We start from the raw sequence: 13,984 nt of genomic DNA, 5'->3' as shown, positions 1-13,984 counted from the left end.
ACAACGAGAAGATTTTTAATGCAAGCGATATACATATAATTTGAATATGTTAATATATTATAAAAAAATTTAAATATAATAATATATTTTGCAATAATATACTTTGCACAAATAAAACGATAGTTTGTGATTACATCTTTATTGATTGACGAACTCATTGTCAGATCATAATTTTTTTGCGTTGTATATTCTATGAAAAAAACGATATTAATTATTAAGCATATTTCGCGTAAGTACATACGGCAGTTTTAATTATTCTATAATTTACGATTGCAAATAAAATATCTGGATATTAATACCGTTGGAAAAAAAAATGTTACTCCGACACACAAAACGTTTTGCATCAAAATTGCACTCAGTCGTCTTGTCAATTATAACACCTCGTATAATACACGAGATCCTTGAAAGATGAAAAGTGCCGACCTTCAACGGAGCGAATAATCATTATCTTCCTACAGAACGGTCCTGGCGATATATTGTCCGTTCTTCGCGGGAGATCGAGTGTTTGCAATTGTGTGTCAGTCTATAATGCTACCAGACAAGTGCGGCGGCAACGGGGACACCCCGGTGTCCCCGCTGCTATTCGTTACTTCATTTTCTTCAGTCTTTTTTTTCGTACACTTTCAAACGACGTCGATTCTTTAGAGAAGACGCCGACACATTTTCGCGGAAATTGACGTTAATAGAGTATTCCTAATTCATCGCGTAAATAAAGCTAGCCGGTATCTATTATTTAAACATACGCAAAGTGTTTTCTTCATCTTAATTTTCGTTTCTCGTTCTCTTCCAAAATTAAACTTGTATTTACGCGTAAATTTTTATTAGAAAATTAAATAGATGTTATTAGATATCGTCTCTTTTCTCGTCCAATAATTCTCCAAACGCCGAGATTTTACTTAATTAATCTTAATTCCTTGAATTATAATGTAATTGAGACTGCAATATTCATAAATGTTTTGCTTATTACTGGATTACAAGAATATTTACGATTCGAAAACCAGATTGAATTTTTTTTATGTGATAAATCTAGAGATAAATTTTACTATGTAACAAGAAAATACTCTATATAAGTTCTATTGCTTAATCGTTCTAATCATGCGCTATCAATTTACAGATGAAAAGTCATATTCGAGCAGGTGGTCACGATTACCGTTGCCGCCTGGAGTCACCGTGGAATTACAAAATCGCAAACTCTGGGAGCAATTTCATGCCGAGAGCACAGAAATGATCATCACCAAGTCGGGACGGTGAGTACGCGTTATTATATTAATACGCATTATACATATAGTTTTCTGCAAAGCCATTTTATATAAAAATTGCTTGTTATTTCTAAACGCGCGTTGTTGCTTCAAATATTCTTCAAAAATATTATTAGACATTAAAAATAAGCGCTATAGCCATAAGAAGTGCCATAGTGCTGTAGCAATAAAAAAAAAAGAGGGAATTCAATATTGAATTCTCGATAAACCAATAAAAAATACGATAAATCTTCGATGTTGTATAATACTCTTTCTCTCTCAATAAGCGAAGTATAGAAATTTCGTATCTCGATAACGCAGGTACAAAATTTCGTCAAACGATAACGAATAATCGTCAATAAGGTCACAATGCTTAAACTTTCGCCGTTACTAATGTAATCGTAATTGTACGCGTTTTTACGCAATCTAATCCGTCTAAATGGCGCCCGGCGCGACGGAAGAGATACCGGCGGGCGCTTTCAATTGAACAAGCAAGACGAGATACTTCCCTTTGACGCGCGCTTCAACTTCGAGATCTCTTTTCGTCTTGGCGCCTGTAAGAGGTGCGTCACGCACCATAGAGACGACGCCGTTGCAACCACTCCCTCCGTCTGCCGGCCGGCGCGGCGCCGCGCCGACGCACTCGAAAAACCGCTGCACGGTCGCAATTTTTTTTACGAAACAATGGACCTCCCCGCGGGGATTCCGCCAAAAAGTAATACGAGGCTCGGCATCTGCCGGCTGCCGGTCGCAAATCTGCTGGACGCGCGAGGACGACCGAGAGACTTGGACAATTTTCTTTTCTCTCTCCCGCAGAGTAAACCGTTTTTAAATAAAAAAAGAAAGAATCGAAGTTAATTAAAAGAAAAAAAAAAAAAACATTTTATTTCGCTCACAAAGCTCCTCCTTAGAGCAAGTCGATTTTTCAATTTTGGCTTTCTAATTCCTCATAGAGAAAGCTTTGTGAGTGAAATAAAAAGATAAAGAATCATCGGCGCAATTTCAACCCGATGTGGGCTTTAGGAGTTTGTTGGCAGATCGACATCGGGCTAATATATGCACATCTTTCCAATGTTGGCCATCTAGGATATTATAAAATATTTTTTTTTTTTTAAATAGAAAATTTACATTTAAAAAAAAATTTATAATTAAAATTCAAAATTTTATAAAAAATAAACTCTCATCAATTCTCGCCAAATTCAATATCAATTATTTAATGATATTCTATTCATGTTAAAAAATTTAGCTCGATATCTCAAAATTTACAGAAGTTAGACCTTGCACAAACATTTTTTGATAAATTGAAACTGCCTTAAAATCTAAAACATTGCATGAATTTTTATAAAAATGACAGTAAATGAAAGTATTGTACTACTTTAGGTTTTGGAACATTCTGAACACATTGGCATAGAAAAACGGAAAAAAAATTTTGTTACGAAAACAAAGCTTCCTTTATGAAGAAGCAAAAAAAACATTGCCAATCTCAGCATTATACGTGAACGTTACGATTGTCTGCCTCGCTCCGATTGCTCTCCGACGTTCCTTTATGATAAATTCTAAACAAGAAGCAAGAGTCGAAATTCATTTGACACTTCTGGGAATACGTCAAGTTTTACGAGGATAAAATCGTGCGATCAAAGACGATTATAATTGACGTCGTCGCGCTTTCCTTTGACAGATCATATCGTGAAATGCTAAACGCTTTCTAAAAGATATCAGCAGGATTACTTCCGAAATTCAGTCTGACGCATGTTATTGGCATTCGGTCCCACGACACTCGATAAGCTCCTTTGTAAAAGTACAGACGGACAGACATTACGGAGTGACGACAATGCGTTTAGTTTCGCAGAAGGTCAGATTGTCGCCGGGCGTCGTAAGAGGCGTCATGGGGCACCGTAACAGCGTGGTTGACGATTTATCTGTTCTTGCCGATCAGGGGATCGGAGGGCGTTTCGGATAGGACATAGGTACGTCTTCCATAGAGGCAAGGCGAGACGACCAACGTCGTTCTGGAATCGGACGTCGAATCGCGTCCGCTTCCGTCAACGCCGATCCTTTGCCGGAAGCGATCGAACAACTTCTCAGATGAGACACGGGGCGGTAACCACTCGAGATAGGGGTACGTGGAATTTTGCGTGGTTTTAAACAGATAACGCCACCCGCGATGATGTCACGCGCCACGAGAAGAGATTTCATGTTGTATATCGTGTGTTGCACGTCGCGTGGGCGTGGAAGTCGCAGCGGAAGACAGGAAACGTGCCTGAGTGTTGCCGCGAGCGAGTCCTTTTTGTCCGTCGGTTATTTGTGGGAATCGCTATCAAATTGATTAATTAATAATGACGATATCATATATTTATAAATTTATATTTGTAGAAGCAATGAGGGATGCAAAGATTAAAAAAGATTGTTGATCGACCAATGCAAGTACGATATAGCGATACTATGGAGATTGTTAAAGAAGGACATTTTCCGTGATGTGAATGAATAAGTAATAAATATATCCGCGTTATATATAAATAATAGCCTGATATTGAAGAATGTTTGTATTTATTCTATCGAAGGGATGCAATAGCCGCAGTATTGATTACGACCTACTTCAATACTTCACGAGATAAGAAATGGAACTTTTTTTATAATGTTTGTGTTTCAAAAGTATGCATTTCATATATAAAAAATGAAGATTTAAAGATAAATTGTTCACAATTTTCTTATCTAATATTTATATTGTCTGATAGGGGTATATGACAGAGATAAATTCGTGATAAATAATATGTATATTAAATGTTTCAGAATCATATATGACATTTCAGGGGGAGGGATGGATTTCTTTTTTTTAGATTTAGTGAGTTTTTCCTGAACATAAAAATATCAAAAAATATATATTAACAGTTCTTAATTTATAAGAGTTCGAGAACTTTCGAATTTAAAAATCAGCGAATTTAAATTTGCGTTATTCACACATTCCGTCATACTTTCTTTTAACATTCTTTTTTTACTTTTACATGAACCTGTACCCATTTATGTGATAAACATTCAAAAACATTCATTATTTCTTTTTCGAAGTCTCTCGTGAAAAAGTCTACGCGCGTTTGACCATACATCGTAAGATATATCTTGTTACGAGACACAACTGGACCACCTAAAGTCTCCCGACCAACGTAAGACGACCATCGATCGTGCTTTTAACGAGCTGACGGATCGCGAGAAGACGATATTGACGCTCTGAAAAGAAGTCGGAACACGTGTTTATCTTCCAGCATGCATATTCCTGGGCGGTCCAGGCGCGACAATAGCGACCGAGGTGTCTGTCTGCCCATTCGTTCGTGCCTTCCGGCGTCTCGCGTTCGCACCACGTGCCCACCACGTGCTCTCTGTTTTCTTTCGCGGCGGACCTTGCGAATTTACTTTCACAATCAATATCTGCCCGTACGATTTTCATTCAACGTCACCATCACTTTTCGTTGTGTTTCATTATTTTCCGTCTCTCTTTCCTTTCAAATCTCGGCCTCTTTTCACAAATCCTTGGTCTTTCGACAATGAACCTGATAAAAAAAGTGTAGTAGAAAAAATGTGCGTAACAGAAGTTGCTTTCGTGATCGATAGATCCACTCTTGCATGACACTAGCAAATAGAAAGTCAAGGGATATTGTTAGATTATCGAAAAGATTTCCTCAGAGATAATTACATGTTGCATTTCTAATTTTGTCCTCTCTCTTTTTCTCTCTATTCGAGGTTAATTAGTTCCAGACTTTATTGTCAAGAGTTCCCTTTCGAGTATATAAAAAAATGTCATAAATGGAATTTCCTTTTAAATATTTGCAAGAATTTAAAGCTGACATGAAATTTATATATATTTAGAAGGAACAAAAAATATATTTCTCTTTTACTCATAATTGTAAGAATATTCATTAGGCAAAACAAAATATATTTATATAAAGAGTATAAAATTCATGTGTTTATGATATTAAAAATATCCAATGAAAAATTAAGAAATAAAAATCCAATGAAAAATCAAGAAATAAAAGTCTAATACGTTTTTAAATAAAACTATATTGTTATTTGCTTCGAAAATATATGTACGTGATAACATATTTATTGTTTTTTTTTACTGATTTTATTATATGGGGATATATCGAATTTCCAAAATTAGAACCGACGCGCATGTTTTTCGTGAGATAGCCCACGCGGGTTCCCCCGCAATCGACAGAACGGGATGCTGCGACCAGAGCTCGTGCCGTCGCAATGCGCGTTACATCACGCCACTACAATCGTTATCTCGTCGCCGCATAATCAAGAGGCTTCTTACAATTAGACCAGATGTCCGTCGCGCGCGGCACGAGCATCCAGCAGCCGTTATAATGGCGCGAACGTAATCTTGGATGCATGATTACTTCTTAAGAATCTGTTCGTTGATTTACGATTATTAATCGCATGTACTATTCAAATTTCGAAATATGAAAAACACGGGAGAAGTAACTCATCACCGAAGTTACCTAACATATGACTGTCAAATGTTTCGATATATTATGTATTTGATGCGTTAAGTCTTTTAAGAATTATATTTATTTGTTTATGGATATTATATTTTTATCTAAAAGTGTTACAATTTTTGCTTACAGTTTTTTAAAAATAAAATTTAAAATTTTATGTCATGTCAAATTAGTTGTACGAAATAGTTAAAGTGATCGGAAATGTATATATAAGATTTTAATTAAAATAATAATTAATATCTTTTTAAAATAATTTGATAATTTTTTACTATTCAAAAACCAAATTTTTTACTATTCGAAAACCAAAGTTAATACCGTTTATACCTGCGTTTCGATGACTCATATTGGCTTTCCCGATACCGATGGTACAACCAGACAAGCGTAAAACAAACCCTTTTAGTCTGACCCCTCGATAGGAAGGACTAAAAAGTAAACGCGGGAAAATGTGGAGAAAACCGCAATTAGAGGCGGGCAAAGCGAGACAACTACTACGATTTTTCGTAGTAATGTTTGACTTTTTACAGACGCATACTTGTCGGATTAGCCGCTACGTTTGAAATGTTTACTGAGAAAATTTACCGATGAAAATCTTGCGAAGAAACAGGAGCCGTTTTAGCATAGCTCATTTTACAATGACGCCTGCTTGTCGCCGGCCCGTTAATGACCAGGGATCCTTTGTTCTTTCAGAGATGCATCGCATACCTACCTGGAAAATCATTTTTCTTTTCAATAGCAGTTGAAAATGGCGAAAGTTATTTACACATAGGATAATTACGCATGTCATTTGTAACCACGAAGTTGTTAAGTTAATAAAGTCTTCAATGTTCGCCCACGAATTATTGTCGCTCATACATAATATGTCTGTAAAAACATAGAGTGAGATTTGGTGATAAAATTATTTATTTTCAAATATCTGGAAATGAAAATTATTAATGCCCTGATATATTTTCGCTAAAAAGAGATGCTCATTACAAACTGGGCATTGATATTATTTTATCATTCGAAATAATTCACATGGGAAACGTTTTGCTTGTGACAAATTATATATTAATAATTTTTTCTTTTTTCTTTTATTCAAATAAAAGAAACACGAAGTGCAATATCATATATATGTATATATAATCATTATGCAACAATGAATTTTTTATTTGATTACAGACGCATGTTTCCATCCATCCAGTTAACAGTAAACGGTTTAAACAAACAGGACTATTATTACGTGCTTATGGAGATAACACCGGCCTCTGATCGCCGTCACAAATATTGCGGAAACGGCGGAGGTGACGATGAAAACGGAAATAAGAGCAACAATATCGGAGGCTGGAGTTTTGCCGGGCCGTCCGAGCCACAGCCGCCATTTGATCGCAGAATATTTTTTCATCCCGATAATCCCGCAACAGGCGAGCAATGGATGCAAAATTCGATCAACTTTAACAAACTAAAACTCACGAACAACATCGTCGATCATCGTAATAACGTAAGTAATGTGCACGTTATATACATTACAAATAAAAATATAATATAATAAAAATATAAATTTAAAAATATATTATATACATATATATTTTTTTATTAATTAAATGTGCTGATATAAGTTGCAAATCTTTCGCTACGGAATGAAATCGATGGTCATGTTTGTTAGGCTTGGGATGGAAACGACTTACACTTGACAATATCGGTACTGCCGGTAGTTATAAAGCAATGATAAGATTATCGCGTGAAAAAAAAAAGAGTAGGGGAGGAAAACACACAATTCAGTAGCCGCCGCCCATTTATCTACTTCTTCGATGTTTTGACAGCCTTACTTGTCTTCCTCATTTTCTATCTCCGCTATTTCGGTTCAGTATTATATTTCTTTTTCGATTTATGTATCGCATGCGGGAGGTCGCCACACATTGTCCTGTTAATCTAATTTGCTTCCGAAACTTTCTCTTTTTAACATTCATCATTAACTAATCTGCTACCGTAAAGCAAAAAATGCCAGCAATTTCAAATTATTTTAAAACATTAAAAGTGACTTTCTATGATTTTTTTCTCTTATGAATATGTTTTCTTTTTCTTCCATTAATTGTAACAATGAATAAAAAGAATTGCGATACGATAATCCATGCCTTTAGACCGTGGAATAATGGAAAAAAATACACTGTAACACGAAATAACGTAAATAATCACTTCAAAGTATATAGGTATAAAAGCTGTCTTCGTCATTAAAAAATCATTACCGCATTATTTTACGTGATTATGGAAATACACATTAGATTCGACGATATATTCGCGATCGAGTCCGCGTTTATTTTTACCCCGATAACGTAACGAATATTTTCGAAGACTACAATATTTCTGTACGAGCACTCTACTCTCGAGATCGGCTCGAACGAAAGCGCCATGGGGTCGGGGATTAAAATCTCCTCGCCGAAAGAAAAAAGATGGACGCGCGCGGGGTGGACACATTTTCCAGCGAGAAACTTAAGCTATACTCGGGACCGGTGCCGGTAGGCCGGTCAATCCGACATCCGTGGAGAACGAAGATTAACACGCTCCACGACACCCTGTAATCGATATACCTTCTTCCCACTGTGGCCTACGAGAGAGGGTTTGTTTACGAGCCGACAGGAACTCTCTCTCGCTGCCGGGGTAGTCGCCGCCGTCGCCGCTGGTGTTAGAGAAATGCGTTTTACGGTCTTCGCAGCTTTTGTCGACGCGACGAAAGAACACGGCACACAGAAGAGAATGGCGGCGGCTCCCTTTGCCTTCCTCGTTATATTCATTCGAGTCGCTTCATGCGCGAAGCGCATCGCGTTAATCCTCAAAACGCCCGCGGGCGCATGGCGGTGGGTGCAAAATAAGGTACTTACATTGTTACGCGGTTATCTCAATTTTGTCACCTTTTTCCTTTTTACAAAGCGGGGAATACGTGAGATATGATCTGATCTAAAGAGGTTTAATCTAAGCAGAAAAGCGATTATCTACCCAAATATAGAAGCACCGATAGATCTTGAATTATTAGTGCAGTGCCAAATTGCGGACTTTTAATGAACTATAATCATCAAAAACATAAATAGATAACTAAAATTTTCTTCTCACCTAATTTTAATCAGACTATTTTGTACGAGGCTTGACTATAAAAAAAATATATATAATACTGAAAAATTTAGAAAAATACAAATAATGTTTGCTAAAAAGGTCCCCGAAACATGTCGTATGTAAAATTTATTACAGTTTTGTTATTTATATACAAAGTATATTTAAATCTTTCAAGTAAAATTTAAAGGAGAAATTAATTAAAAAAATACGATTTATCTAGTATCGATAAAAATATTTGAAGCGCATGAAAGATTGCGCTATCAAATTGTTAGTAATATTCGTTATATTTCAAAATACATAAGAGATCAAATATTCAAGTGATGCATCGCTCTAGATTCATACGAGAGATCCTCAGTGGAGACACATGATTCTGGGAAGGTTGTAGGGCCAGTCTGGTTTTCGGGAATCGCGTCTGCGTCTACCGTCGGCCTCTTTAGTCAGGCGCCAACTTATCTCGAAAAAGCGGCGCCCTTTTACCCGGTTCTTCAAACTAATTACGAATTTAATAAAATTCTCGACGTTCCGTTCTCCCCACTTTTCTCCAACTAACAGAAAGGGTCTTTTCTTTCGTGCCTCCGGAATCATCTTTCGCAATAATGCACGCTGCATAACAACGATCTTCTTTTTGCGTATTCACGCTTGAAAATAAGAGAATTTATCTTAAATAATAATATATAATTGTTTTAAATCGAACGCGATGATTTATGAAAATAATGCCTTATCGTCGATATTCTTAATAATTATCGCAATTTTACTTTATATAGTTCAGTGAATTTCTAAAATTATTTTATCGCATATAATTATTTTATTCTTAATTGTCTATATTTTTTAAAATTATAGAGTCTTTTTTCTGTATAATTAGTGAATAATATAATTCACTAATTTAAAATTCTATATTCATTAATTTAAAATTCTATATAATTAATAGAAAAATAGAATAATCAATAGAAAAATTTATATTTACAGGTGGTTCTAACATCGATGCATAAATACCTTCCTACGATTTGGATAATTCGTTGCGCCCGTGCGACAAATCTTATCGACCTTTTTTCTCATCCAGCCTCGTCATTTGCTTTTAAGGAGACTGAATTTATCGCAGTCACGGCATATCAGGTACCATAAAAAAATTTACAAATAATGTCAAATTGACGTTTTCTTTTAGACCATTTTGGCTATCTGGTTTTAAAAAACCGCACAATTTTAAATTATATAAGCATTATATGATTCAATTCTTTTAATATTTATATTTTAATATTTATTTTTATTATTTCTCTCATATTAGAGTAATATTATTTACAAGAATGCAAAATGTTTTCTTGAAGAAATTATATTTAATGAAAACTTCTGTTTTCGCGTCATTTACAGAACGAAAACATCACGAAATTGAAGATTAACAACAATCCGTTCGCGAAGGGATTTCGCGAAACGGGACAGTCGCGATGCAAGCGTAAATATCATCAGATAGGCCATGCTAGTCGATCAGACGATGAAGAGGGCAATTCTTTCTCCGATTCGTCCGAGTCGAACCGTAGCGCGAGTAGCTTAGACGACTTGGCGCAGAAATCGGAGATCAAACATGAAATTAAAAATTCCGATGACTGCGACGATATTAAATCATTGGTTCCAATTGCCGAAGACCAAAGATCATCTTTAAAACTGGAAAACGATCACGAAAGTGAAGTGCCATCTCCTTTCCATAGACCCTGGTTAGACTCGCCGTCGCATAAACCAACGGCACCGATGATGCCGATGGTACCGTCAATGTCATCGTTGTCAGCGGTCAACGATCTGAGTTGGTCCTATTACTTTCGATCTTTGCAAGTGCCGTTTATCGCACAACAAAATTTGGCGAGATATTATCAGTATCAGTGCCCGATGTTTCATTTCAGGAAATTATGATTTGTACGAACGGACGTTGTTTCAATTTTTCTCGCGATGTTGTCGCAATTAGTTGCACTTTTGGCGCGAAGAATAATTAAGAATGTGTAAATAAATATCGATTAATTAAAATTTAAAGTGACCAAAATTTTTTTTTTAATCGAAATATGACAGATAAATAAAATTAAATTAACTCCAGACATTGACCTGGAATTCGTATATCTGGATAAATTACATTTTAACATTTATCTGTTCATAGGCCAAAGATTATTATAAATACTTATTCTATAAATCATTTTGTATATATGGTTTTAATAATATTTTAGTTAAAACTTATTTTATAATTGTAAGAGTTCACGTTTAACGTGATAAAATTTAATAATTTAACATATTTTGATTTGAAAAGTTAAATTATTAAATTATTTTTTCTTTAACTTTTCATATTTTATATCGAAATATAAAAAGTTATAACAATGAAATGTTAGTACATATACATATGTATATGTCCATATAGTTCCTATGTATTATTATTATTAAGATTTATTAGTTATTAATACGCTATTAATTAATTATTACTAATTAGTTATTAATAAAAATTAATTTAATCATATTAATATAATTAGAATTTAAGATTTATTTTAAGTTTGATGACAAACAAATAACATTCATCAATTTTTGTTACTAAAGTAATTTTATGATTTATTGTTAAGAAATTCAATTTCAATGATTTTAAAAATTAAAAAGATTCGTGAACTTACATTTATAAGAGAGGATTATGACATATATAAGAGATAAAATTATTTTTTTTCCGCAGAGTTTTTTTTATATAAAACTCATCGAGAAGAGAATGAGATATATTGTGATAACGGCCATAGTTAGGCTTATGATAGATATACATATATGAGTTAAATAAAAATATGAACAACAAACGAAAAGTAAATGCATATTTTTGAAATCTTGTTCGCTGTTTGTTCATTTTTTTTCGTGTTCGAAGTGCAATTTCGCATACGGCTAAATAATTCCGAAAAATTCTTAACTTCGAAAAATTTACAATTGCTGCTCATTCGTTGTTCGTTCCTTCAATATACCCAGTTTTGCGTACACATTTTATCGCATATATATGTTATCACTGTATATTACACAATTTGACATTTAAGAGATTACCAAAGAGATATTAAATATATATGTAATCTGTATATACGATTAGACGCAAGATTATTTTTTTATAATAAGATTATCTATATTTATCTATCTATAGTGTTTATATTCAAAAAGATTTAGTTTCTTCTACTCAATGAAATAAATGACAAACTGCGATATCAAATGCCTTATATATTAGTTGTTTGATATATTAATCATCTCTAGGCTATATCTCTCGTCAGAGGACGGTAATCTTTCTGCATATATTTGCAGTGCGCGCCTTTTTATAGTTTTTTCGCAGACATATGGGACCTGCAGTTTAACGCCGGTTAACCTCGGTGATTAGCTATTGTCTTCCGAGAGGTGGCAATCGAATAAGTTTCCATTGTTTCTGACCGGAGTTGAATACAGAGAGCAGATGCACTTTTTGCACCAAGATTGTTACACGTTCAATATTTTTTATCCATTTAAAAAAAGAATACAATAAATAGATACTCGAATGTATCAAAGTCCTTTCAGAAATCTCGAAGTTTATTGTTGCCTTTTTCCGTGATGTTGATTAGCTCTTCTGCTGTGAGCACATAAATATATTCCTCTCGAAAAATGAAAATTTACTTTGATAAATACCCATCATTTCGTTTACGGATCGTTAATAGTGAGAGAATTAATTTATTGTTGCTTATTAATCTTTTAAAAATTTCCTAAAGAAACAAATTTAAGTTTATTTCTCCTAAAAATAATTTTGTTTTTGATTTTGATTTTTCATGACTTTTATAATTTTAATTTTAATTTTTTTAACTTTTCTGAAAGTAAATTTTATTTTATTTTTCCTAAANATTTAATTTTTTAAATTCTCCTAAAAATAAATTTAATTTTTATATTATTTATGTTTTAATTGTATTTCTAGCTTGCTCAATATCTTCTTCTCAATAACCTGACTTGATTTTTTAATTTTCTAACAACCTTATTTTCTGGCTAAACCAGCAGAAACTCGCGATTATCAAGAAAGTTTTGCCTTTTAAGGAAGATACAATAAATTACTTCTTCGCATCTCTCTTCAGTAGACGACCTCCCACGCCTGTCACGTCAAACTTGAAACACGCTATCTGCGACACAGCACGAGTGCAAGATGTCGAGGAGTACGTCTCGCCTGTTTGTCGCCTATCCCGACTTCCCGACGATTCTGTTGACTCATGGACCACGAGACACTTCTGCGGGGCGCCTACTCAAGATGCAATTATTCGACATCGTCTCGATTGATTGAAACACAAATTTCCCACTACTCGAATGAAATTCGAGAATTTGATCTCATACGTTTTACATAAGAATTAGAAAATAAAGTGGAACTGGAAGTGGAACTTCACTATCAGTCATATGCTGATATTAAAACTTTTCTTTCTTAATACACATATTCATTATTTCAGTATAGAAAATTAATTTTTTTTAAAATTTTATTAATTAAATTTTAGAAATTTTAAATTAATAATATAATTATTGTTAATATATTTTTTCAATAAATAATATATCTCAGAAATCCATTTTAAAAAAAGACATGCTAAATCCACATATTTTGATTTTTTTATGACATTTTGTTGACATTTTGCGAAAATCTGATAGTATACCTATTATCGAGCGATCATATGAATGTGAAAGAATTAATTAATGCTGCTAATTAAAATTCTTTAAAAAATAAAAGATTACGGACGAAACTATAGGAAAATTATGGTAGGATAGACTTCTGTTTCTCAAAAATTAATTTTTTCTATGTTGTATCACGTATCAAGATATTTCTAAGTTCCGAGGGGGATATGAAAATATTTTAAAGCCCCTTTATCTTTATTCTCTCGATTACTGTCTTTTTGCTTCCGTTTTATTCAAAAATATTAATATAATAAATATATAATAATTACAGTATCTCTCTTAGTCTGACTCCTCCCCTTCGACCTGTCCGGCATGGGTGACCCTACCGGTAATTATTAGCGTTTTCGAGTAAAGCAGGTTTGATTGCTTTGAGAGTGATTAAATTCAATTTGCCATATGTTCGACCAAATATAGAGAGAATCTGATTAATATAAATATATATAATACATCAATAATATTAATAATATAAAGTACATCCCGCTATTTTGACTTCAAAAAATTTTTTATCCTGAT

At 33.9% G+C, this 13,984-nt stretch overlaps 1 protein-coding gene across 1 annotated transcript; it reads left to right on the top strand.

Moving 5' to 3' along the window:
- Positions 1–491: 491 nt before the first annotated feature.
- On the top strand, positions 492–10,970 carry LOC115243598 (T-box protein 2-like). The gene is made up of 4 exons (XM_029820727.1): positions 492–1,247; positions 6,887–7,205; positions 9,779–9,925; positions 10,178–10,970. The coding sequence occupies exons 1-4, from the start codon at positions 1,096–1,098 to the stop codon at positions 10,709–10,711; spliced, it is 1,152 nt and encodes a 383-aa protein (XP_029676587.1). The 5' UTR covers positions 492–1,095; the 3' UTR covers positions 10,712–10,970.
- Positions 10,971–13,984: the final 3,014 nt, after the last annotated feature.

Source organism: Formica exsecta, unplaced genomic scaffold, assembly GCF_003651465.1.
Source record: "Formica exsecta isolate Colony F162 unplaced genomic scaffold, ASM365146v1 scaffold72, whole genome shotgun sequence".
NCBI classification, from domain to species: Eukaryota; Metazoa; Arthropoda; class Insecta; order Hymenoptera; family Formicidae; genus Formica; species Formica exsecta.
Note: the sequence above shows the minus strand (reverse complement) of the source record. Positions and strands in the feature narration are given on the sequence as shown.